The sequence below is a fragment of the Hirundo rustica genome, chromosome 6 (assembly GCF_015227805.2).
Source record: "Hirundo rustica isolate bHirRus1 chromosome 6, bHirRus1.pri.v3, whole genome shotgun sequence".
Taxonomy (NCBI): domain Eukaryota; kingdom Metazoa; phylum Chordata; class Aves; order Passeriformes; family Hirundinidae; genus Hirundo; species Hirundo rustica.
The window spans coordinates 45,808,957-45,830,503 of NC_053455.1; the positions used below are offsets into that span (position 1 = coordinate 45,808,957).

Sequence of the window (21,547 nt, forward strand, 5' to 3'; positions counted from 1 at the left end):
CTCATGTGCACCTGGTGGCAGAATCCAACTCATGGGACAAATGGAGGGGATTTGTGCTGATCCTACCAAGCCAGGGCAGGGCAGGGCAGGGCACGGCAGGATTCCAGAGCTGGAGAACAGTATTAAGCTGTACCAGGGGAGGTTTAGGTTGAACATCAGGAGTAATTTCTCCACAGAAAGAGTGGTCAGGCATTGGAACAGGCTGCCCGGGCTGGTGGCACAGTCACCGTTCCTGGAGGTGCCTAAGGAAAGATTGAATGTGGCACTCAGTGCCGTGTTCTAGTTGACAGAGTGGAATTCGGCCACAGGTTGGACTTGATGATCTAAGAGGTGCTTTCCAATTCCATTCACTCTGTGACTCCGTGATTTGGGGGAATCACAACCATCCCCACAGAAAGGACAAGGCCGCACAACACGTCAAGGAGGGGCAGCCCACGCTCTGCGCATGCGCCCCGGGGGCGGCCGCACCCGCAGCTCCCTATTGGTCTGCGCGTTGCCCGCCGGTCCGGCCCAATAGCAGCGTTCGTTGTTGAGGGGTGGCGGGAAGAAGGCGTAGCCGAGGCCCCGCCTCTTCCTTTTGGCGTCGCTGTGCCCTCGCGAGCGCACGTCCCGGGCCGCTGTCCCCCTTCGCTGCCGCCACCCAAGTAAGCGCGCGGTGCCCCCCGCTTCGCGGAATGGTGGCGTCCGGCCCACCCGCGCCAGTCCGCCGCCGCCCGCGGGGCTCGGGCGAGATCACTTGGGGTGGGGTGGGGGAGGAGGGGAGAATGGCGGCCATGTGCTCTCCCGGCCTGCGCCTGGGCCGGGACCGGCGGAGGGACGGGATGGGCCGGGCCGAGGCGAACGCCAGAGCGGCAGCGCCTCGTTGCCGCTTTGTTTCGGGAGAGGTGTGCGGTGCCGGCGCGGGCGGGAGTGTGTGTCGGGCCGGCGCGGGCGGCCCCGTGCTGGCACAGTCCGGGGAGCGTGGCCTCGTGGGCCGCGGGTTCTCCTTTAAAAGCGGAGTCAAAGGGTTGTGGCTAGGAGGGAGAAGGGATGAGCTCGGTAACTCGGCCATGCTGAAACTGTTCTCCTGTTTTGCAGGATGCGTTACGTCGCAGCTTATCTGCTCGCCGTGCTCGGGGGCAACGAGTCCCCCACGTCCAAGGACTTGAAAAAGATTCTCGATAGCGTCGGCATCGAGACGGACGATGAACGCATGAACAAGGTGGCATTGCCTCTTAATTCCAGGCGTCCCAGCCAGCACCAGACATTGGAGCTGTTCCTTGGCTTCGGTGTTCCCAGTCATTCGCTGATCCTTACCAGTGTGATTTCTAAACACTGCTGAGCCAGTCATAAGTTTTTGCAACTTTTGTTAGAAGTCTGGCTCTCTTATTCAATACCTGTCCTCTGCAAAGGTCTCTGTCAGTTGTTGCTGACTTCTTGTAGTTCGGTCTAATCATCCTCATTGAGATGGTGGCTGCATATTAAAAAAAAAAAAGCATTGAAAATGTTCTGACGTCTTGTATAGTCTGCACTGAAGGTTCACTTCTTATTTTCATTTTCAGTATGGATTCAGAGCTAACACAGTTGAAGGCCTGGTATCAGTAATACATTTTTAGTGTGCTGCAGAGAAGCATTTGTTTCCTTGCCAAGAAACACAGGCAAATTCTAACATGGCGATTAAAGGTATTTGAGGATAATATATAGGAAGACTTTGGAAATTATAACCAAAGTGGTTGTGTTAAAAACCAGGCTTTTAAAGAGTATCTTAATTACAGTGCTTCTTGTGATATAATAACCTAAAAAAAAATCAGCCATGAGGAAAAAACCCCAAGAACCAATAAAATTATCTTATCACTTGTCCCATACTCTTATTTGAAATGTTTCCAGAGAGGTGAAGGTAAAAAGAAACTGCTTTCCCAGTGTTTTACCATAGGCCCGAAGAGACAGTGGGTTGGCTGAGCTGAAAGCATCCTTACTATAGTTTGGGATGTTGGTTTGAACTCATCATGCTCCTGTTTAAATGCCAGGTCTTTTTTCTTTGGATCCTTTAGGTTTAATACCTTAATGAATGAATTGCTTTCTCTGATACTCCAATATTACGAAAGCTGTTCTGGAATGTGTTTTGGTGGTAATTAATTTTTGTATTGTCTGTATCTTAAGCTTGTGTAAATGTAGTGAAGTCTTACAAGCACCTTTCTCCTGGGTGGAGCAGTCATGCAGGCGCATAGTTTCACACATCCCACACTCTGTGTAAGCAGAAGGTGCCTTTTAAAAAGCTTTTGGCTAAAGTCGTTTGGCTTTGGCCACTGACGCCTGATAGCTGGGACTCAACAGTAAGTTCTGGAGCATTATTTTTAAGTGCTTGCTTCAGCAGTTTTGGGGTTTGTGTTTTGCTTTTGTCATCTCTGGTTATACAACAATGGTAGTAAAATTAAAGTTGGAACTCTGTGTTCCAGGGCAAGGATACAGTAGCTTGGCTTTTAACATTTGGTAGGGCTAGGAATGGGACCCTGTGATTTTGGGTCCAGAACCCAGTGCTTCAGAGCCTCCCGGGGGGGCATTAAGCAAGAAATGTAAACAGTCCCTCAGTGACTTACACTGTTGGTAGGACTTCCTAATTGGTTCCACAACATTCTGTATCCACTTTTTTCCAGGGTGGTTGGATTAATTATGAATTCAGTAACAGTTTTCATGAGAATGCCTGAAGTATTGAAGACTTAGCTGAAGTATTCCTGTCAATGTTCTGTTCCTGGCACTGAGAAGTAAGGAATTCTGAGGCTAGATAAGCAGTAGGATTGAGGTGCTGCATATGATGATTCATCAGTACTTGTTTAAGTGTAGCTCATTCTCATGCTGTTTGGAAACTCTAACATTCTAAATTTTACTTACAGGTTATTAGTGAGCTGAATGGAAAAAACATTGAAGATGTAATTGCCCAGGGTAAGTAGAGTCTCAGAGTGACCCAGGTAATTGCCTCTGTTACTTTGGTAGCCTAGACCTGAGAGTGTAGAATTGCTGCCAAGTCGCTGACTCTTTGTCTGTTCAGCCTTGTGCATCACAGCTGAATTGAGTGAAATCAGGTCCATTCTAATTCCCTGCAGGTCAGTGCCAGTACCTGCTGGGTTTCGCTTGTGGACCACATTAAACTGGAGAACTTCAGCATGTATGAGCTTACTGGTAGTCTGCTCATGACGTAGTTTTCTGGACATGTTGATAAAAGACTGAGCTGTCCTTCGGGTTCTCTGGGAGATGTTCTGTGTTTTACCCACTTGTGTGCACCAGTGATGTAAAGCACGAAGAACAGAAAGATGGCATTGGGGTGCAGCTCCATCCATGTGATGAGCACAAGCCTCTCCAGTGCACATCTCTTGTTGAGCTCTGAGTCCAGCATTTCCTTTTCCCTGGTACAGAACCTCTTGAGGGCTCATGTCCACAGAAACTTGTGATCTTGCTGAAGCTGGAACTCTTCACATGAATTGACTGGGTCATGGGGCTGAATTAAAGCAGAGCTGAGGTAGTGCAAAGGTTTCTGATTAATGAATTTTTTTTTTTTTCCAAGTGTATAGGCACAAGGGAATTTGCAGGCATATTTTTGCTCAAAGGTTGCCAGGACTTTGCTTGTCCTTGCTGTCAGGAGCAGGCACTGGACATTTTCTATCCATGTGGTTTGAAAGACCTAAGAGACCTATTATACATGTGGTTACAACACACTTAAACTGTCTCTTTCTGTAATACTTGAAATAAATTGTTTCTTAGAACATACATGCATATGAAACATGTTTGTTTACTTTGCTAGTTTAATTAGATCTTGAAGTAACAGGGAATTGTGTAGAAACTGATTCCCAGAAACTGGAATACAGGCAAACAGTGTGTGTGTGACCTTTGAATGCCAAGGGAGCCTTGGTATGTGAAAGACAAGAGGCCAGAGAACTAGCTGGCTTTCCAAATATGAGCAGAAATCAACAGTCTCAAAGGAGATGCAATAGGGTTCATAAGGTGCTGAGGAATTTGTTTAAAATACTGTACTCTTTGCCATAAATAAACCAATCTTTCCCTTTTTCTCCTGTAAGGGTGATCCAGTTACGCCCTCAGAGTTCTCTTTACCCTTAAAGGTTGGGAGGTGGAGGAAAGGCAGGGGAAGCCAGTGCTGCTGCTATTTTACTTTTGAGGTACATTATCAAGGCTACTGTGCTGTATTCAGAGAGCAGTGTGGGTGTGCAAAATCGGATGTGTTTACTGCTATTTTTATGACAGCTTTTGGAAAAGACTTTGTGTACAGAGGAAAACTTAATAATAATATGCTGCCAGTGTTCTTGGGATAAGCCTTTGTGAATCTTACAACTCCTGGGTGTTCTTCAAAGAACAGTTTGTATTTATCGTGGATGCAGCCTCTTGTTCTTTTCAGCAGATAGTGACAGGTACAATCCATGAGGCAGGATCTCTTTTTCTGGACTCTTCCATTTTCCTTAACTTGTGGTTGGGATGAGCACGTAAATAAATGCCTTCTCTTGTGTTCCATTCAGGTAACGGAAAGCTTGCCAGCATGCCGGCTGGGGGAGCGGTGGCAGTCTCTGCTGGAGGGGGCTCTGCTGCTCCTGCTGCAGCTGCTGCCCCTGCTGCTGGTGAGTGTGAGTGGAGAGGTGTGGCAACTCCTTTTGTCTCTGGTAACAGCTGAACAACTGACTCCACATGGGCAGTTTGGGATGTGGTGGAAATGTCACCTGAACAGTTAACCTTTCCTTTGGACAGTCAGAAGCGTTTGCTCTTTATCTGCCTTAGGATTGGTCATACTTAGAACCGAGAATCAAAGAGCCTTGATGGTGTAAAGCACATCTCTGCAACAGTAGTGTCTGTATCTGTTCAGTGTCTTCGGTTGCTGAAAGGGAATGAGATGAACCCTGGAGGCTCCAATACCTCCAGTATGCAGGGGAGCTTAGAACACCAAAACTTGTATCTTGAGAATCTGTAGTGCAGTGTTAATACTGACTATTCACTTGGTCTTTTTTTCCTTCAGCTGAGGAGAAGAAAGAAGAGAAGAAAGAGGAATCAGAAGAATCTGATGATGACATGGGATTTGGCCTTTTTGATTAATTATTTGTTGTAGAGAAGTTATTAAAATTCTTTGTTTTAAATGTTTTTATGTTCATTATTATTACCATACAAATGCTCTTGGATTCAGCTGTTCTTAAAATAGCTGACACGCTTTGATTTTTATCTTTGTCTGCAGTAGGTTTGTCAGTTTTCTGACAAACTTGTAGGACTCAACTCAGAGAGTACTGAGGAAATGGCAAAGCTTGTGTGAACCTGGATGTTTGTTTTCACACTGCTGTTTCTTAAAACAGTTTGTGGAAACTGAATCTTCCTGACTATAGCCTTCTCCATACTGTTTTCCTCTTGGTTACTCAGTGAAGTGACTCATCTATTCAGCAATAAAAGGACTTTGTTTTCCAGGATCTGTTTATTTAATTCCAAAATGCGAAACTGAATGAACAGCAGGCCTGAATTAGTCCGGAAACATAATTTCAGAGCTAATTATAGTAATTTGTTTTTTAAATATTTAAAAGTACCAGTTTCATGATGGTCAGATTTCTAAGATCTAGGGACACCACCGATAAAATGGTTGAGTAGGATTTCCATATGCTTAACAGTCTGTAACCAAAAAAAAAGCCTGACTGCATCCTGCTGTCATGGGACACAGATAAATGCAGAGGTGCCCTTCATGCTGACTGACTGTTCTGGGCTCTCAGGACATAAATTGTACCTTGATGTGAACAAAAATCCATGAGAATGGTGTTTTTGGAGAACTGAGACAGTCCAGGCGTGCCAAGAAGAACATCAGCTCGAGGGGAAGGTAAATTTTGCTTTATTTAAAAATGTCTACTGCTAAAAGATGGTTTGGGCAGGCGGCTTACCCTGGCTTCTTGTGGAAGTCTTCGCCTGTCAGTGTAGGTAGGTAGAGTACAAATTGCATGTGTGATCTTCCTGAGATAAGTCTGCCCAGGTAGAGTCAAAAAGATATCCCTGCAGTGTGTATACTGAGGAGCTTTCCTAGTGTACTTGTTTTGGGAGAAGAAGTGATCATTGATACAGCTGTGTTCATATGCATCATTGGACAAGGCACGGTAAGTACTTCTGAGAGTAGAGATGGATGAAATCCAAGTAGGAAAAACTTTTTATCTCTGACGTAAACTACTTTCTGTCTGAGAGAAAACACCCAGTGCTTCACAGCCAAGCAAGAGAGCAGTTGGAAGAGCCTCAAAAGGGCCATGATTTAAGTAACTGAGCCTTGCTACCCATCTGTCCCTGCTGCAAGAAAAATGTACAGGAGATAACAGTGCCAATACGTTTTATCTGCTTTGTCTCTGAAGTGCCAGCCTGGTGCTGTGGCAGTAATGAAAACCACTTGTGTTCACCATTTGCCAGACTCGTAATGGCAGTGGTTCAGCCCTGGGATTAGGCGGGGGTGGGGGACTGTTGTTTTTCTTGGTGATTTCTCCATTCCAAGTCACTGAAAAAAAAAAAAAATGCTTCTTGGATGTGGTTTTATTGAGAGGTGCCTCCCCCTCCCCACTAGCAGTCCTTGCTTTGCTGCTTTAAGAGCACCATCAGTGTTTACACAGAAAGGGACTGCCCTGGCACACCACTCAGGGTTTTTCCATGCACAAAGGAATTTGTTTGAATGGCACTGAGATATTCAGTGAGTTTGCTGTGCCCAGGGGTGAAACAAACCTGTGGTGTCAGCTGCTGGCTCCTGTGATGAGGGGAGGAATGCAACTAAATCTGTAGACTAACTTCTTTTTTCACCGTGTTTTTCTCTGTCTTCTCCATATGACCTTTTAGCCTTGAATTATGGACCTGATCTGTGGTGAGTGTCCTCTTACAGCCTTTAAATTCCTTTGTGAAAGTGCATAATTTTCATGAAAACTGTCAGTCAACCTGCTCTGACAAAAAGTACCTGATCTGTGGTGAGTGTCCTCTTACAGCCTTTAAATTCCTTTGTCAAAGTGCATAATTTTCATGAAAACTGTCAGTCAACCTGCTCTGAGAAAAAGGACAGCTTATTTGGTAAACTGTTCTGAGAAGAAACTTCTGGGGGCAGCTCTCAGGGAAAGCACTGAAAATAGAGCTCTCATCAAGGTGCCACAAGGAGCCAATGTAGCAATACCACCTCAGAGGTTTTTCTTGGGAAGGTCAGGGCATGGCTTGGCTCTGCTCCAAGATTTCACACACATTTTGCAGAATTTGCTAAAATCTCTGCATAGTGAACATTCCTTCTGAATACAAAATCAAGCCTATTAAGTTTTCTTTCCCCTTCCTTACCTATTTATGAAACCGTTGCCACCTCATGGCTTTGTACATTTGTTTGGTGCTCTGCATAGAGTTCACCACTCCATTCTGATTTCAGTGAGCTTCAGCTGTGAAGGAGATGGAATCCCTGCTTTTGCTCTGGAGTCACTCTTCTGAATTTTCAAGTCTCAGTGATGCCCTTTCAGACTTATCAACAATTTCCAAAGGCAAGGGTAGTGGTGGGGTGGGTGCATTGCATTCCATGATTCTCTTAAAGAGGACTAGTGCCGGCTAATACTTGGACTTGTGGCCTAGTCCTTCCTGCTTTCAGAATCAATTTTAGCAAGAGAAGATTTTTCCTGAATTCTTTATAAAAGATAGGCTCGAGGGCATTGAAGAGAAAGGAGGGATAGTCTTGTGCCTGGAGACTACACTGGTAATTGATCATTACCAAATTAACAGCAGGGGAGAGTGATTTAGTCATAGGCTTGACGTTGAAACATGCAGGCTTTCTTCACTGGTACATGAATGTCACACCATCTCAAATCAGCTCTCACTGAAAGTCATTCCTTACAAACACCATGGGGCAGGGAAAGGGATAAGACATCTCCACTACTTGGAAAGCAGGGAGAATGCCCTGGACACTACAGTAAAGCAATAAGCAATGGCTCCCTGGGGCCACTTTCAACTGGTTTCACTCTTACTACCAAGGCCCAGTTTTGCAAGCTGCTATATGCAGGCAGGCCTGCTGAACTCAGTAGGTTTGACTTATGTAGGGGCAGAGATGACTGTAGTACCTTTCCTAGAAATAAAACTCAGTCCCAAGAGAGCAGGACGTCTCCTCTGCCTCAGGAGATGCTCCTATGAAGCACGTGCCAAGCGTCTGCCATGAAATTATCTGATGTACACAAACATCACAGGTAAGAAAAGCACATTTAACTCCAGCTTTCCAGTGATTTTAAGAGCCCTTGGGTTGAGCTTCATGATTGGTGCGCCTTTCTTGCTGACTACGCAGGACAATACTAAAGTAACATTCTGGAATCAACATTGTAACAGGCTGCCTTTGGTCTTCCCTTGAATTCCCAAGGGCGGGCAAAACCACATGATCTTGCCGGAAAAAGCAGAGATCGTTTGCTTGTATGTTATTACCTCGGAGGTACTAACAGCTCGCCAGCCATTAGGCTAGAAAATAAACACAACCACGAGTGATCGCATGTGAAGCTGTCTCCGTAGCATGTCAACTTGTAGGGGCACAAGTGGATTTGAAAAGTTTCAGTCGGAGTTGGACACACAGGAAAAGCTGCCTTGTATATCTCGCTGATGTGGCTTACTGCTGCATCGTGAGCAATGGCAGAACTACAGCACTTTCTTACTGGGAAGAAAGAGATTTGTTTTGGGGGTTAATTAATTTTTGAGAAAAGCACAGTTGTTTGTCAGCTTGCTTGTGCCAGTACCCAGGCAGCACTCCACAAGAGATTAGTGTTCACATGGCTCGTTTCATCGACCTGTTTCAACAGGGCAGCATTAACCTCCTCAAATAAGTAACCTTGAGGGCCAAGGCAGAGTGATGTAAACAACTCAGGATGAGATTGCTGTTGGGAAATCAAGTGAAACTAACTCCAGCATTGTCGCAGCATTGTTGTTTCTGTTTTCCAGACATGCTAGGAACATTAAGGCTTGTGAAATGCTGGAAATAGGGGAATCAGCATTGGCTCCAGAATGAAGATGTTCTTGTGGTTACAAGTGTTTGGGAGGTATCTGCAGACAAGGTTCAGTGGTCAGTTTTGCCACAGACTTCTGCTAAAGTCGTAGCCCAGTGACCAGCTCTTCTGCAGAACAATCCCTGTTCTGGAAAAAGGGAGACACAATGTTTCCTTGGGGTTTGACTGTATGAAAATAGATTTCTGTGTCATCAGAAGCAGGGGGTGGAAGCTCCATGATCGCCTTGGTGTTAAGGGCCTGTAAGAGAGTCAAGGCTCAGGTGTGCCAGGGCTCACCTCTCCAGGTGGAGGAGATGGGGGCTGACAAGGGTTACATAACCACATCAAATGCAAGGGAGGAAGGAAATTACAAAACAACGAGAGGAAGGGAGAGAAGGGTGGGTAGAAAGAGCGGATTAAGATAAGCAGGGTTAATTCTTTCTGTATGCCAGGATGTTCATATGTATAAAGGGTAGCTGCTGGCAGGTAGGTGAGGTGGTGGGCTTGGGGGTAGGACCTGAAAGAGAGATAAAGCTGTACTCCTGCCTGTGTGATGAAAGCAAAATGCAAACACTTAATGAAAAAGTGTTCTGTAGAGGCTGGAGTATGATGTCTAGCTTGAACTCAAATATTGGACTTATGCAAGGGTTACCTGCTGAATTTAGTTGTTTCTGTCACATGACTGTGAGGCAGTAGACTGAGGCATTAAATAGCTGTTCTTGCAATCTGGATGGCCACTCTTTAGGTATTTAGGTATTAGCCTCCCTTGTATCATTTGAAAGGATGTTGGGAGTGGAAGGAACAGGAAAAGGGGCTACCTGGATGACCTCCATTAGAATAAATGGTGAAAGAGCTGTTAAGGACAGGTATAACACTATCCCAAGTGAGAAACTTCTGACCAGTTATAAGAAAATGGATTCAAATTTCTTTATGCCAAGGTGAATTAATTAGAAGGTGCTTTTTGCCCTATGTTGCTTCCATTAAAAATAATTCTTTTTGTTTTGTCTTCCCCAAACTTCCCTCCTGCTAATCTTGCTTCCTAGCTTTGAGTAGAACAACTCTTTCTCTTGCTGTGTTGTTCTTTTTTATGTCTCTGTAAACTTTCATACTTAATGAGTTGGATGACTGCAGTCTTTATTCTTTATGGCAAAGGGATCTTTATATCTTCTGAAATCTTTTTGATGATTTACCAGCACTGGCCCCTCACCCAGTGCTGCTCTGTGGTGACCTTTTGCAAAAGTACTGTGCTGAAAACCACAGTTGCTCTGACTAAATGTAAGCATTTTGGTGAGCTTAAAGGCATGTGGAGAAGAAAATGTTGAGAAAAGGTTAGTGAAGGTAAGGAGCTGTGTGTGTTTTGGTGATTAGTATACAACAGTCTACAATTTCCTCGTGAAGGGAAGAGAAGGGGCAGATACTGATCTCTCTGGTGAGCAGTGACAGGACTCGAGGGAATGGTCTGAAACTGTGTCAGGGCAGGTTTAGGTTGGATATTAGAAAAATATTCTTTCCCCAGAGGGTGGCTGAGGACTGGAACAGGTTCCCCAGGAAAGTGGTCACAACACCAGCCTTCACAAGAGGTCAAGAAGTGTTTGGACAATACTCTTGGGCACATGGTGTGACTCTTAGGGACGTCCTGTGCAAGTCCAGGAGCTGGACTCGATGATTCTTGCGGGTTCCTTTCAACGATTCAATTAGTTTAGAGGCAGAAAAAGCTGTTGAGGAGGGACAGAGGGATTGCCTTTTTCCCAGTCCTTGCCCTATTACTGTGACAAGTCTCGCCTCCTTCTGACTCCTCAGCTTTTTGTGCAAGGGGAAAGCTTTTCCCGTTCTCTCACGTTTCTTGCCCGATCCCTGAAAAACAAAGGAAACCCCAGGGACTTGGAGCCGATGCCAAGAATCGGGATGTCCCGCGAGGGAAGGACAGCGTGCTGCCCCGGGACAGGGCGAGGTTTGGGGCGCTGCGAGCAGCCGTAACCCTCTCCTCCGAGAAGCTGGCTCGGCCCTCGCCGCTTCAGGGCGGCGCTGGCGCGGCCGCTGTGGCTGGGCAGCCGGCGAGTGCCTGCCCTGCCCGCGGGCGGGCCGAGGGGTTCACCGGAGGAAGGGTTGGCAGGAGGGGCCGGCCGATCCCGCCCGCGCCGGGGCTGCCGAGGGGCGGTGGCCATGCCGGGGGCGGGCCGAGAGCCGGGCCGCCTCTTATAAAGTTGGCAGCCGGCACGGCTCTCCCAGCGGCAAATCCTGCCGTGTTCTGTATTCCTGTCCTCGGCGGCAGCGCTTCCCGCCTATCCCGCCCGTCCCGAGGCGGTGCGAGAAGAGACCCGCGGCTTCGCCTCTCCGCCGCGGCCGCTGCCGTTTCTCCCCGGCACCCCCCGCCTCCAGCGGGGCGCGGAGGCCATGTTCCCGCCGGACTCCACCTGGAATATCTCCTTCGCCGGCTGCGGCTTCCTGGGGGTCTACCACATCGGCGTGGCCAGCTGCCTGCAGGAACATGCCCCGTTCCTGGTCGCCAACGCCAAGAAGGTGTACGGCGCCTCGGCCGGGGCGCTCACCGCCACCGCCCTCGTCAGCGGCGCCTGCCTCGGTAAGCGCGGGCCGAGCCCGGCGCTGCTTCGCCTGTTCCCTTCGTTACTGCTAATTGGTTAATTAAAGCAACAGCGAGGGGGAGCGGGTGTATAGATGTACGTGCGTGTAAATGGCGCTGCGCCCTCCTCCTCCCAAAGTGCGAGCGGCGCTTTGTTTTTAAGGCCTTTCTCCCCCTCGTCCCTGACGGGTGCCTGAGGTCAAGGAGGCCCCTGATGGTAGAAAGTCAGCGCAGGGGTCCTGGTTCTGACACCCACCCGCACTGACATTTACAATGTGGACTTGCTGGGCTGGGTTTGCGGGTTTACCTTGCTTGGGTGTAGGTCTGGTGGGGCTCTGGGTGAGGAGAGGAGCTTCTCTTCACGTGGGCACCGGCCCTTGGTGGCTGCGAACGCGAGATGAAGCGGCTGGAGATGGAGATACTGAGTTTGGGTGAGCAGATGGGAGTTGGGCAGCATCTCTAACTAGCACAACCTTCAATCTGCATGTTTATTGCTGGAGGAGGCTTATTCCTTGGGGGTCTTGGGTACTGAGGAATTCTCTTGCCCTCTGCAAGAGCTAGATCTCCAGTTCAGCTATATTTTATCTCTGTTTTCAAGTTATAGAATAACCTTAAGAAGTAATCTCAAGCAAGCACACAGTGTCGTGAGTCCCTGTGCCTGGGGAACAGCTGAAAAAAATGGTCTGTTGTGCCTCCTGGCTTTTTTTGTCATTTTGCCTATGGGAGGAAGTCAAGAAACAGGTGTTAGGGTCTGTACTTGGAAGCATTTATGTCGAGAATAACAAATGCAGAAAAGTTTCTTAAGCTTGAAAAGGGAATCTGGTGTGAGAGAATCAGGTATATCTATTTAGTCTCCGAGAATTATGAGTCTCTCAAAGAGCTAAGGGCAGCCAGAGCTGTTTACTGCTTTTCCATAGCACTCATTTTTGAGATGTAGCCCTCATCAAAAGTTAGCATTATCTATGTAGTTAGGTTTGAAGTTTCCCTTCCTAAGCATTTGTTTACAGAAATGCCCAGTGAAGTGCAGCCATAACTTCTGTAGCTCTTAAAAGCTGTTTGGACTTCAGTCTGGGATCTCAAAGGCTGTAGTGATTCCCTGGTGCCAACTTTTACTGTGGACAAGGAATAAAAATCCTTAATCCTTTGTGTAGGGATCCATTTGCAGGTATCTGCCAGGGATTTAGTTGTTTAATTGCTTCTGTTGAAGAGATGACTCCCCAATTAGTTCCCTAACTGGATGATCCCTCTGCCACTCCAAGGCATGGTGCAAGTGTGAGACAGGCTGACGGTAGTTCCCAAATCCTTTGCCTTGCTCAGATGCCATTCTGAGTGCTGAGCAATCCTGTTATCATGTCTACTTTGCCCTTGCTGCTTGTGTGTCCAGAGCATCCATGGTGTGCCAGGCACTGCCCTGAGGGAGGCATCCAGCCTGGTCGAGAGCTTTCTGTGAATCAGAATAGGTTTCCCCACTCCTTGTGAGGTCCAGTGGGAGGCATTATTAGGAGCACTGGGTTAGGGGCCGCCTCCTGGGAATCGTTTACCCTCTCGAGGGAGGGCAAACCATGCTCTTTAAAGCTAGCCAAGGCTCAGGTGTTCCAGTTCTGTCTTCTGTGTGACTTCCCTGGAATTGTTTTCTTCTGACTCATCTATGTGACTGACATGTATCTTGGGTAGAGAGCAGCTCTAAGGCCGCAGAGTTGACTTCTGAAAGTAAAAGCACACGGTGTGCATGGCTGGGCCGTGGTATCACCGTACCTTGTCTGTGTCATTAACCCTCCTGACAGCGCAGCTTCCAGGTGGAGGTCCAGAGGTTAGAATGAAATCATAGGGGTAAAAGAGGACAGGGAAGAAGGTACAGCTAAGCCTCATACAGGCACTTGTAGGGTCCTGAGTACTCGTGTTTGCTGTGCTGCTGAGAGTGGGTGGTAGCCCATGGGCTTTGAATCCAATGGCAGTTGCTACTCTGCACTGTCTGTTGCCCTGTTTGTGAAACTGGAATGATGAATAGTGCCTCTTGGTGAATGACAAATGGGAATTTTGCAGAAGCCTTGCTTATTTGACTGTGTGTTGATAAAGTTAGTGTCCTCACGCCTATGAATTCAAGAAGACTCTACTATGCAGAGACAAATACTTGCAGGGGAGGAGTGGAAAATCTTCATCCTTGGGGGTTTTTCTTTGAATTCAGTCTTTTGAGACCCTGATCAGAGAGAGCAGAAATCTTCCTTGACTTCAGAGAATAAGATCCCACTTAGTGGTTTCTTTCCCGGCTTTTTCCCTCTGGCCTTTGCATCTGTTCAGCTTGCCTGTGAGCTCATTCTGCCTTCTCCTTTAGTTAAGAACTCACTGTCATCATTTGTGTAGGACAGGAAGGCTTTGCTAGGGGTGACACTGAGCTGAAAGCCCTGACCAAGTGATCTGCGACCTTTAGAGCACAATGGGGGCTTCAAAGGTGTGCTTGAGTATACCAAAGGAAACAACATTGGGCGTGCATATTACTTAGGCAGAGCACCTTATATTTATATAAGAGGTCAAGAGTTATTTACAGTCTGATATGACCTTGCCTAGCTCTGGTTAAGCACTTTACCATTAAGTTGGAGGGATCTTGGATTTATTGTTCAAGGTCACAACAGCAATGTTGCCCTGCATCTGAAGTGCTCTCTCTCCAGCTTTGAGGTTCTTGTGTTTGCTGGCATGAAAAAGCAGTGCAGTTTTTCCACTAGAATAATCTGTATGGCTATCAAGGTGCATTGGGCAGTCCCCTGTGTTTACAAGTTGCTTGATTCTGCTTAGTGCAGTGTTCTGGCATGAATAGCTCCTTGCCCCAAGGGTATTCTGGAAAAATAGCCTCCCTCATGCCTATACCAACTCTTTGGGCTCTTGGAGTCCAGCATGCCAGGAAATGTACCTTTATATGCCAAGCAGGTGAAAAGTTTTCATGCTGGCATTGCTGTCTCCTCTTTGTGCATGCTTCAAATCTTGCAGCTTCTCACAAATTCTAGGCATGACGCTTTGAGGATGGTCACCTGTCTGTGTAAATCTGAAAGCCACTGGCCTGGATGAGAAAAACTGGGTTATGTGATGTGGTGAGACTGTCCTTTTTCAGTCACAAGGGATGCTAAAGTGCAGCTACTGTAGGATTCTTTTATCACTAATACTGAGTAGGGAATGTATTTTTGGTAAGGTCTGGAATCATCTCACTTTGGTGAACTGTATGGGATTTGTTGTGCTTGTTTTGGGGCCTGAATAAATGATGGGATGTCAAGCTGCAATCACTGAAAAGCTGTCTTTGAGCTGGTTAGGTCCCTCTGACTCATAGTTAACCAGCAGCATCTCAATTGACTGCATGACATGTGAATGTTGTCCTAGACAGCCCTATCTGAGGGTGGGTTGGAACTGCTGAATTGCTTCTATTTTGGGGGGAACACGTAGGTTCTGTTCTCAAATGCAAAGCTGGCTACCAAACCCCATCTGTGGAAGTTAGCTGTTCTCCTAAAGAATGACGAGGTTGACAGAAAATGAAAAAGCAAGCTGAGGAGATGCTTTTAGTATGAGGAATACAGAAAAGAGGCTGTGTGTCTGCTAGATTAAGTAGTGTTGTTTAGGATGCTCTTTGGAGAGCACTTTCTGGGTTGTTTACAGCATTTTTAAATTTTATTATTTTAAATTGCTGTCTTAACCAGGACACTGTCTCAGGCTTAGGCTTGATGTGAGATGAAATAAGTTATTTGACATTTGGGTTTGCTTGTCAGCTGTCACCATGTGACCACCAGGAAATGTGCTGCTGAGCTGTAGAGACATTTTCCATTGGGTAGCAGGAGCAAAAAAAAAAAAAAAGCCCAATGAACAAAACCTTTTGAAACAGATAATTAGCAATTTCAACACCTTAAATGTTGTGCTTCTGCACTTTGATTATGTGCATGCAAAAGGCTTAAGGACTGGTCATGGAGATTTATTTTCCCTGTGTTTGTGTAATTTTAACACCAAATTCCAGATTGACAGAGGGAAATAAACCAGCTTAAAGTCTGTGGAAACCTCAGAGCAATGCCAGTTTATGCTGGCCAAAGCATGAATCAGGATGCTTTTCCTAGGGGAGGTATATGTGATGCTGTCTTCTGTGGCTGTGTGAAGAGAACTATGGATCTCCACGGGAACACAAAAGAAAGTTTTGTAGCATTTGTGCTGTCTCGGTAGTTAAGTGCCTCCTTGCACGGGAGATGGGCACTTGTAGCTCCTGCAGAGGCCCTCCCTGGAGAAAAAGTTGTTGAGGTCAATAGCCCCAGCCCAGGAAGGAGAGACACCTGTATGTACGTACACGGAGATACAGATATAATTCATGGGGAACCTTCTGGTGCTTCTTGGAAATGGTAACGCTTTTTTTCTATAGTGGAAATAGAGGTGGAGGGGAGATGTTGTGTGCTGACGTAGTTGGAAATGTTCGCTGGCTTGCTGGAGAAGCTGCTGAGCCTGGATCAGTGCCCTGAGTAGTCACAGGGCTGTGGGATCAGGTGTCCAGAGGAGTAAGGTGGCAGCCAGAGGACCCTGCAGTACCTTTTAATGGGAGGGAAGGAGCTTGTTCCTGCTGTCTGCCTGGCTCTAATAAGAAAGCTTCTGTAAGGAAAGGTGCTCTTGCAGGCATCTCGTTGGATGAGTGCAAGGGAAGCCAAGGAGCCACTTCTAGGAAAAAACAGCCCTAGCAAGATATGTGTTTATTCTTTTGGCACCCCACAGAGACAGCAGGTGTGCAGAACAGCTCGGTGCCCAGCCTTGCTGTCAGTCATGGCAGCCGCTGTGCAGTGTCACTGGCAGCAGCACAGGAGGTCTTTGGTCATTCTTCTGACCCGTAGGTTCAGCACGTCTCTTAAACTTGCAGCGTGTCTGGGCTGTTCCACTTCTTTCTGCCTCTTAGCTCCCCAAACTCTTCAAGGCAACTGCAAGTCCTCTGTGTAAAATAGGAGAAGCTGTTGTATGTTCTTCAGGGTCCTACGTCCACTTACTGGTTGTGTTTGGTAGTCCTGATAAATGAAAAGCCTTCCTCAAATTTCTTGCTGTGTCATTCAGTTCCAAACTCCTGCTACTGCAATGGTTACAGCAGCTCTGCCTGCGTGTCCAGTAGCTGGTGGTGCTTGTTTTTCTGTTGGGTGTTGTAATAAATAAGCAGATGAGACTCAGTTTTCTCATGCAGAAAAGCCAATTCTTTATTCACAAAGCTCATATTTGTAGGAAATATCAGAAGGCACTTTGTGAAACCTAATTGTTCAGCAATACAGTGAAACTCAGTTCATTGGTTGGTAAGGGCTATTATAGATGTCTATCAAATTTTCTCTCTCTAGATATGTTAACATGTTTTCTTCACTGATTCTCATGGGACAGATTCATTGTTTATGCAGGTGCAAACTTATTTTTTTGTCTAAGAATAGGTTGTTGTGTTAATTCTTATAATTTTTCTTTATGGGTACTTAGAAGCTACTTGTAGCTTAGCTAAAGTAGCAGGGCTTAACCATATTTTGTAAGGCTTTTCTTTTATAATATCTCTATCTGTCTGCAACAGTCGGGGGGCTGTGTTAACTCCCAGTGCAGTGAGCTGGGGATTGTACTCAGATGTTGGGCCCCTGCTCACTCTGTGGGTTTCTCCACATTCCTCTCTGTGCCCTCCATGAAACACAGATGAAGTGCTCCCTGGGTTAGCTGGAGAGGATTTCCACCTCTTCTGTGTTTGATTTCCACTGTACTTGAAGAGGACCATGCAAGGGCTGGAAATGGTAATTAGTCAGCATTCCTTCTTTCTGGAGACGGGAATGGACAGGCTGCCTAATTACAGGAGCTTTGCAAAATCTCAAAAATCTTACTCCAAGGAGCAGTGTGAGTGGGTGACTCCTGTTCACTTTGCTCTTTGCAATATAAACCCTACTTGTGGCTGAATTCCAAAGTGGCCACCACTTTTCCATTGAATTCTCTGTACTTCTACACTTTTGTTGCCCAGCTCTAATACTTGTCCTCTTCCTTTCTGCTAAGTCTTCTTGGGACTCAGTGAAAGTCAGGATGTGTCTTCAATTATGTGGGAGTCAGCAGAGCCTGTGTGTATGTATTTGCCTTGGGTTGTGTGCCTTGTCAAGCAAGTAGAGTAAGAGCTAGTGAAAAGGAGGGGTAGAGGAAATGATTCCATGTGGATGGTCCTAAATAAATCCACGTCCCTGGGAAAAGGCAGAATGTGTCTTTGAAGTGGTTAAGTCTGAGGCAGTAGAAAATCCCTTCCAAGGAGCACATAGGAGAGAGGCAGTTAGTGAGCCTGGGAATGTAGAAGAATTGCTGGAGATTGTTGTAGCCCTGCCATTTGTAGCTACAAAGGCCAGAGGAATGGAGAATAGAGTTTTTGTCACTTGTGATACAACAGCTGCTTGTGGCAGGCCTGATCCTGTCCCCGGGGTTGTGTTGATCTGCAGTGCAGTGCGTTGCATCAGGTGTGGGAGCCGGTAGCTTTATTAGGACTCAGGGCTTTGTGCTGCCCTCTGGCACTCTCCCAGAACTGAACTGCTCGTGCTTTCTGGTACAAGGCCAAATCCCTAATGATGACTTCTGCCTAACAAGACCTTTGGAATCTGCAAACTTCCTGAAGTGTCTTCTGCCACTGTTTCCCAGGCTTTTAGCTGTGCTGCGCCTGGAGGATTTCTTCTGAGAATGAACCATTCTCTGTCTCTTCATACACTGAAGTTTGTTTGGATGGATATTGGTTTTGGAGACCTTTTTTAGGTTTAGGATTTAAAGGATTGAATGTCATTGTAGCGTTGGAGGTTGTGGCAACCTCTGAGAATGCCACTCCTGTGGATTATCTAGTTTAGCATCCTGAAGTAGAGAGGTGACATGTGAAGGTGTAAATTAAACAGGAGGCCCTTTACGTATGTTAATTACAAGGGCCAGTGTTGCTGGCTGCATTGAATGCTGCTGATTCAGTGCTGGGCCTGGCAAAAAAAAACCCAAACAAACCCAGTGTATTTTTTGCACACAGAAGAATTCATGTGTCAGATGTTCGTCTGTACACTTGTCTTTCTGTTCTTGTTTGTGTGCTCAGCCCTGCAGGAAAGGTTAGGCAGAGGCTTTTCCCCTGCAGGGGTCTGTGTCACCCTCTGTGAGCAGCTCCTGTCCTGCTCATGCAGTTATTTTCAGAACCCCAGTCATGTCTTGGCTGGGGGTCCACTGCCGATGTCTCTGGAAGAAAGATAGCATCCGTTTCTAGATTTTCTTGCCGTGGTTCCTAAGGTATGCAGCCTGACCTTGTGATCTGCCTGATGCTGCTCCAACAAAAGGAGAATCATTCTAAAGCAAAATGCCAACACCCCTTGCCAGAGGACTGCTTTGGAAGCTAAGCTTTTGGTTCTCGATTGCTGGAGTCTGCCCTGCTTGCCCCAGGGCCAGTGGGGAAGAGTTTGGGGTGTAAGGTGACTCCTTTAAGGACCATCAGCCTGAGAAGGGAAAGGAGGGCAAGGCAGGCCCGGCCGGCAGTGCACTCACTCACAGGGGCACAGGGAGGGGCCTGGCGTGGATTGGAGACACTGGGGAGCCTTGTGAGCACGAGAGCTGGGCATGATGCAGGCTGAGAGCCAGCTGAGGGTGTCCGGGCTGCTCCTCTCATCTGTGCCAGGGTTTTAGCAGTCACACCGGTAGTACAGTGGAAAGGACAGGGAGAAAGACAGGCTGCTGTGTGACAGTCAGCCATGCCTCTGGTATCATCTCTGAACACAAAACGACTGCCACCTGGAAGCACACAGGAAAGCTTTCTGCAGGGCTGAGGCTGATAGCCACCAAAAGCTGTGTGGGCTTTGTTTTGGTGTTGGTGAGCCAGCTGAGGGTAATGGCTGGTATGTGAAGGTAAAGGCTGCTGGAGTGGCAGCTATTTCTCCAGACTGGAAGTAGAAATGATGACTGCTAACTACAGTTTTTGGCTTTGTGTATCTGTGGTGCCTGGCAAAGGTATCTACTCTCCTGCCCTGATTTCTTTCTAAAACATTTTTCCTCTAGTAATGCCTCCCCTGTGAAGTGGAGACAGTTCAGTTTTCTCTAGTGGTGTGTGTGTGTGATGCTATCCTGGAAACTGACCCTGAGAAGTGAACGTGAACTGTGTGTGTGCAACATCGTGCGTGTGGGTGGAGCTTGATCTTTCTGCACTAGTTTCCTCTCAGAATGGAGAGGAAACTAGTGGTTGGAGGCTTTGTGTTAGTAATTTTCACCCAAGTGAATAAAGTGAGATTTGGATGTGGTTCCCTTCTGCCCCTGTGCAGACTAGAGAAGAAAGGTAACTTCTAATTAGAACATTTTTGGTTGTGGTCTGTTTCTGTCCTCCACTAGCTTTCTCTGGATGAGTACTTGTTTTTAAAAAAATTGCTTCAAACTCAGTTTTACCTGGTCCAAGGTGAGCAGCGAGGATCTGATCTGCATCTTGTCTATTCTGTGAATCCCCTTTTCTTGTCATCCCATGCTGTCTGAATTGCACTATAGCATTGACAAGGATTGATGGCATGGATGAATGGTGGCATGGTGGCTTTCTAAAGGTTCAGCTTGCCTGGGGTCCTGAGCAGCCTTTCCTTTCCATGCACTGTTAGGCCATTTAATTTCTCTAATGCTATGAACAGAAATGCAGCATTAAGCCTCGTATCAGGGCATTACAGTAGAGAAAGATTAGACTAGTGGGTGTTGCTGTTGTGGTTGTGACAGAGCGATCCTGGCTGGCCGCCTGCACCCAGCTGCCTCCTGCCCTTCCTATTGATTGTTTCACAGCGGCAGCTGTGCTGTTTTCGGATTTGTGTTGCAAAAATAAGCGCTGCCGTCCTGACCGCAGAAACAAAGCAAGTCTCAGCTTGCAGAACAGCAGTTCTAGCGAGGCTTTGGTGTGCCAACACTTCATTAAGTCCTGTGCAAAGATTTAGCTAGGGCCATCATCAAGCCTGTGAGTTCTTATGCCTGCTCTCCCTGTTTGCTTCGGTACAAAGCAGAACAATGGGCCTTAAGGTGAGGTCTGAGTGATGCATCTGCACTTGGGCTTGCACAGGGTCTTACCTTGCAGGCACCAGCTGATGGATGGATGTGTGGCAGTCACTGTGGGCTGCCTCGTGAGCTGCTCAGTGCAAGAGCTAAAAACCCTGGCAACTTAAAAAGCAGATCTTCCTCTTATGTTCCTCATATCTAGCGTGTGGCAATAGTTCTGGTTCATCTATTAACTGGTATCTGGAGCACGCTAACCATATCTTTTGGCTCACATAGGAAAAATGGCTCCTTTTGGTTTGGCTTTATTTAAACAGGTAACATAACTGACAGCTTTTTTTTTTCCCCGGTTGAAACAGAAAAGCAAACATCTTGGGACAAACACATTAAGAGGAAGGCTTCTGGTTCTGAAGCAGTTGCAAATGAGCTGAATTTACATAGCCCTCCTGCTGCACAGTGTGTCGTGGGCTAAACAGTTTGTGTCTAGTCTACGCAGTGCTGAGTGTGAAGAATCTGAACCAGAAAGTATTGTGGGCTGAGCCCTTCTTTTAGCATCTGCCTCTGGCTGCAAGAGCTGGCCTTACTTGAAAAGCTGTCTCCTTCTCTTGGTGTTTGCACTTGCCCCACCTGTAAGGTCAGAAAAGGTGTTGACTGTAGTCTAACCGGGATCCCTAGGAGTTGCTCCAGTAGGATGTCGGTGCCTCTCACTCCTCAGCAAAGGGGGAGAAACACCATGATGTACAGCTGGTGGCCAGGCTGTCTAAGAACTCTGCTTTACAAAATTGTTTGTTGAACTCTGAGGTTAAATGCCTGCACAGAGCCGCTGATCTTGCCTCAGGGAACAGCTGGTCAAGCAGTAGGACTGTCTGCAAACTGAGTGGGTGTGGTTGTGAGGGGAGTTGTGTTTACTTCCTACATCTCACCAAAAACAAAAACAAAAGTTTCTTTCCTTTATCTCTTATTTGGAGCCGAGTGAGCTGAACTGTTTCTTACCTGATGGCAAAATAGTTGGAGAGGAGGATTGACT

The 21,547-nt window shown here is 46.8% G+C and overlaps 2 protein-coding genes and 1 non-coding gene across 3 annotated transcripts in view; all 3 read left to right on the forward strand.

Moving 5' to 3' along the window:
• Nucleotides 1–516: 516 nt before the first annotated feature.
• RPLP2 (ribosomal protein lateral stalk subunit P2) lies at nucleotides 517–5,111 on the forward strand. Its single transcript, XM_040068408.2, has 5 exons — nucleotides 517–644; nucleotides 1,078–1,201; nucleotides 2,871–2,919; nucleotides 4,503–4,601; nucleotides 4,994–5,111. Exons 2-5 carry the CDS (start codon nucleotides 1,079–1,081, stop codon nucleotides 5,068–5,070), a joined length of 348 nt encoding a protein of 115 aa, XP_039924342.1. The 5' UTR covers nucleotides 517–644; nucleotide 1,078; the 3' UTR covers nucleotides 5,071–5,111.
• Nucleotides 3,058–3,190, forward strand: LOC120754817 (small nucleolar RNA SNORA52). Its single transcript, XR_005701581.1, has one exon. It is a non-coding gene; the product is annotated as a small nucleolar RNA SNORA52 (small nucleolar RNA).
• Nucleotides 5,112–11,203: 6,092 nt separating the features above from the next.
• PNPLA2 (patatin like phospholipase domain containing 2) overlaps nucleotides 11,204–21,547 on the forward strand; it is a 29,830-nt gene continuing 19,486 nt past the window's right edge. Inside the window, exon 1 of the mRNA XM_040066172.2 lies at nucleotides 11,204–11,547. Coding sequence (XP_039922106.1) covers nucleotides 11,361–11,547 — 187 coding nt within the window. The 5' untranslated portion in view covers nucleotides 11,204–11,360. The remainder of the gene's footprint in view (nucleotides 11,548–21,547) is intronic.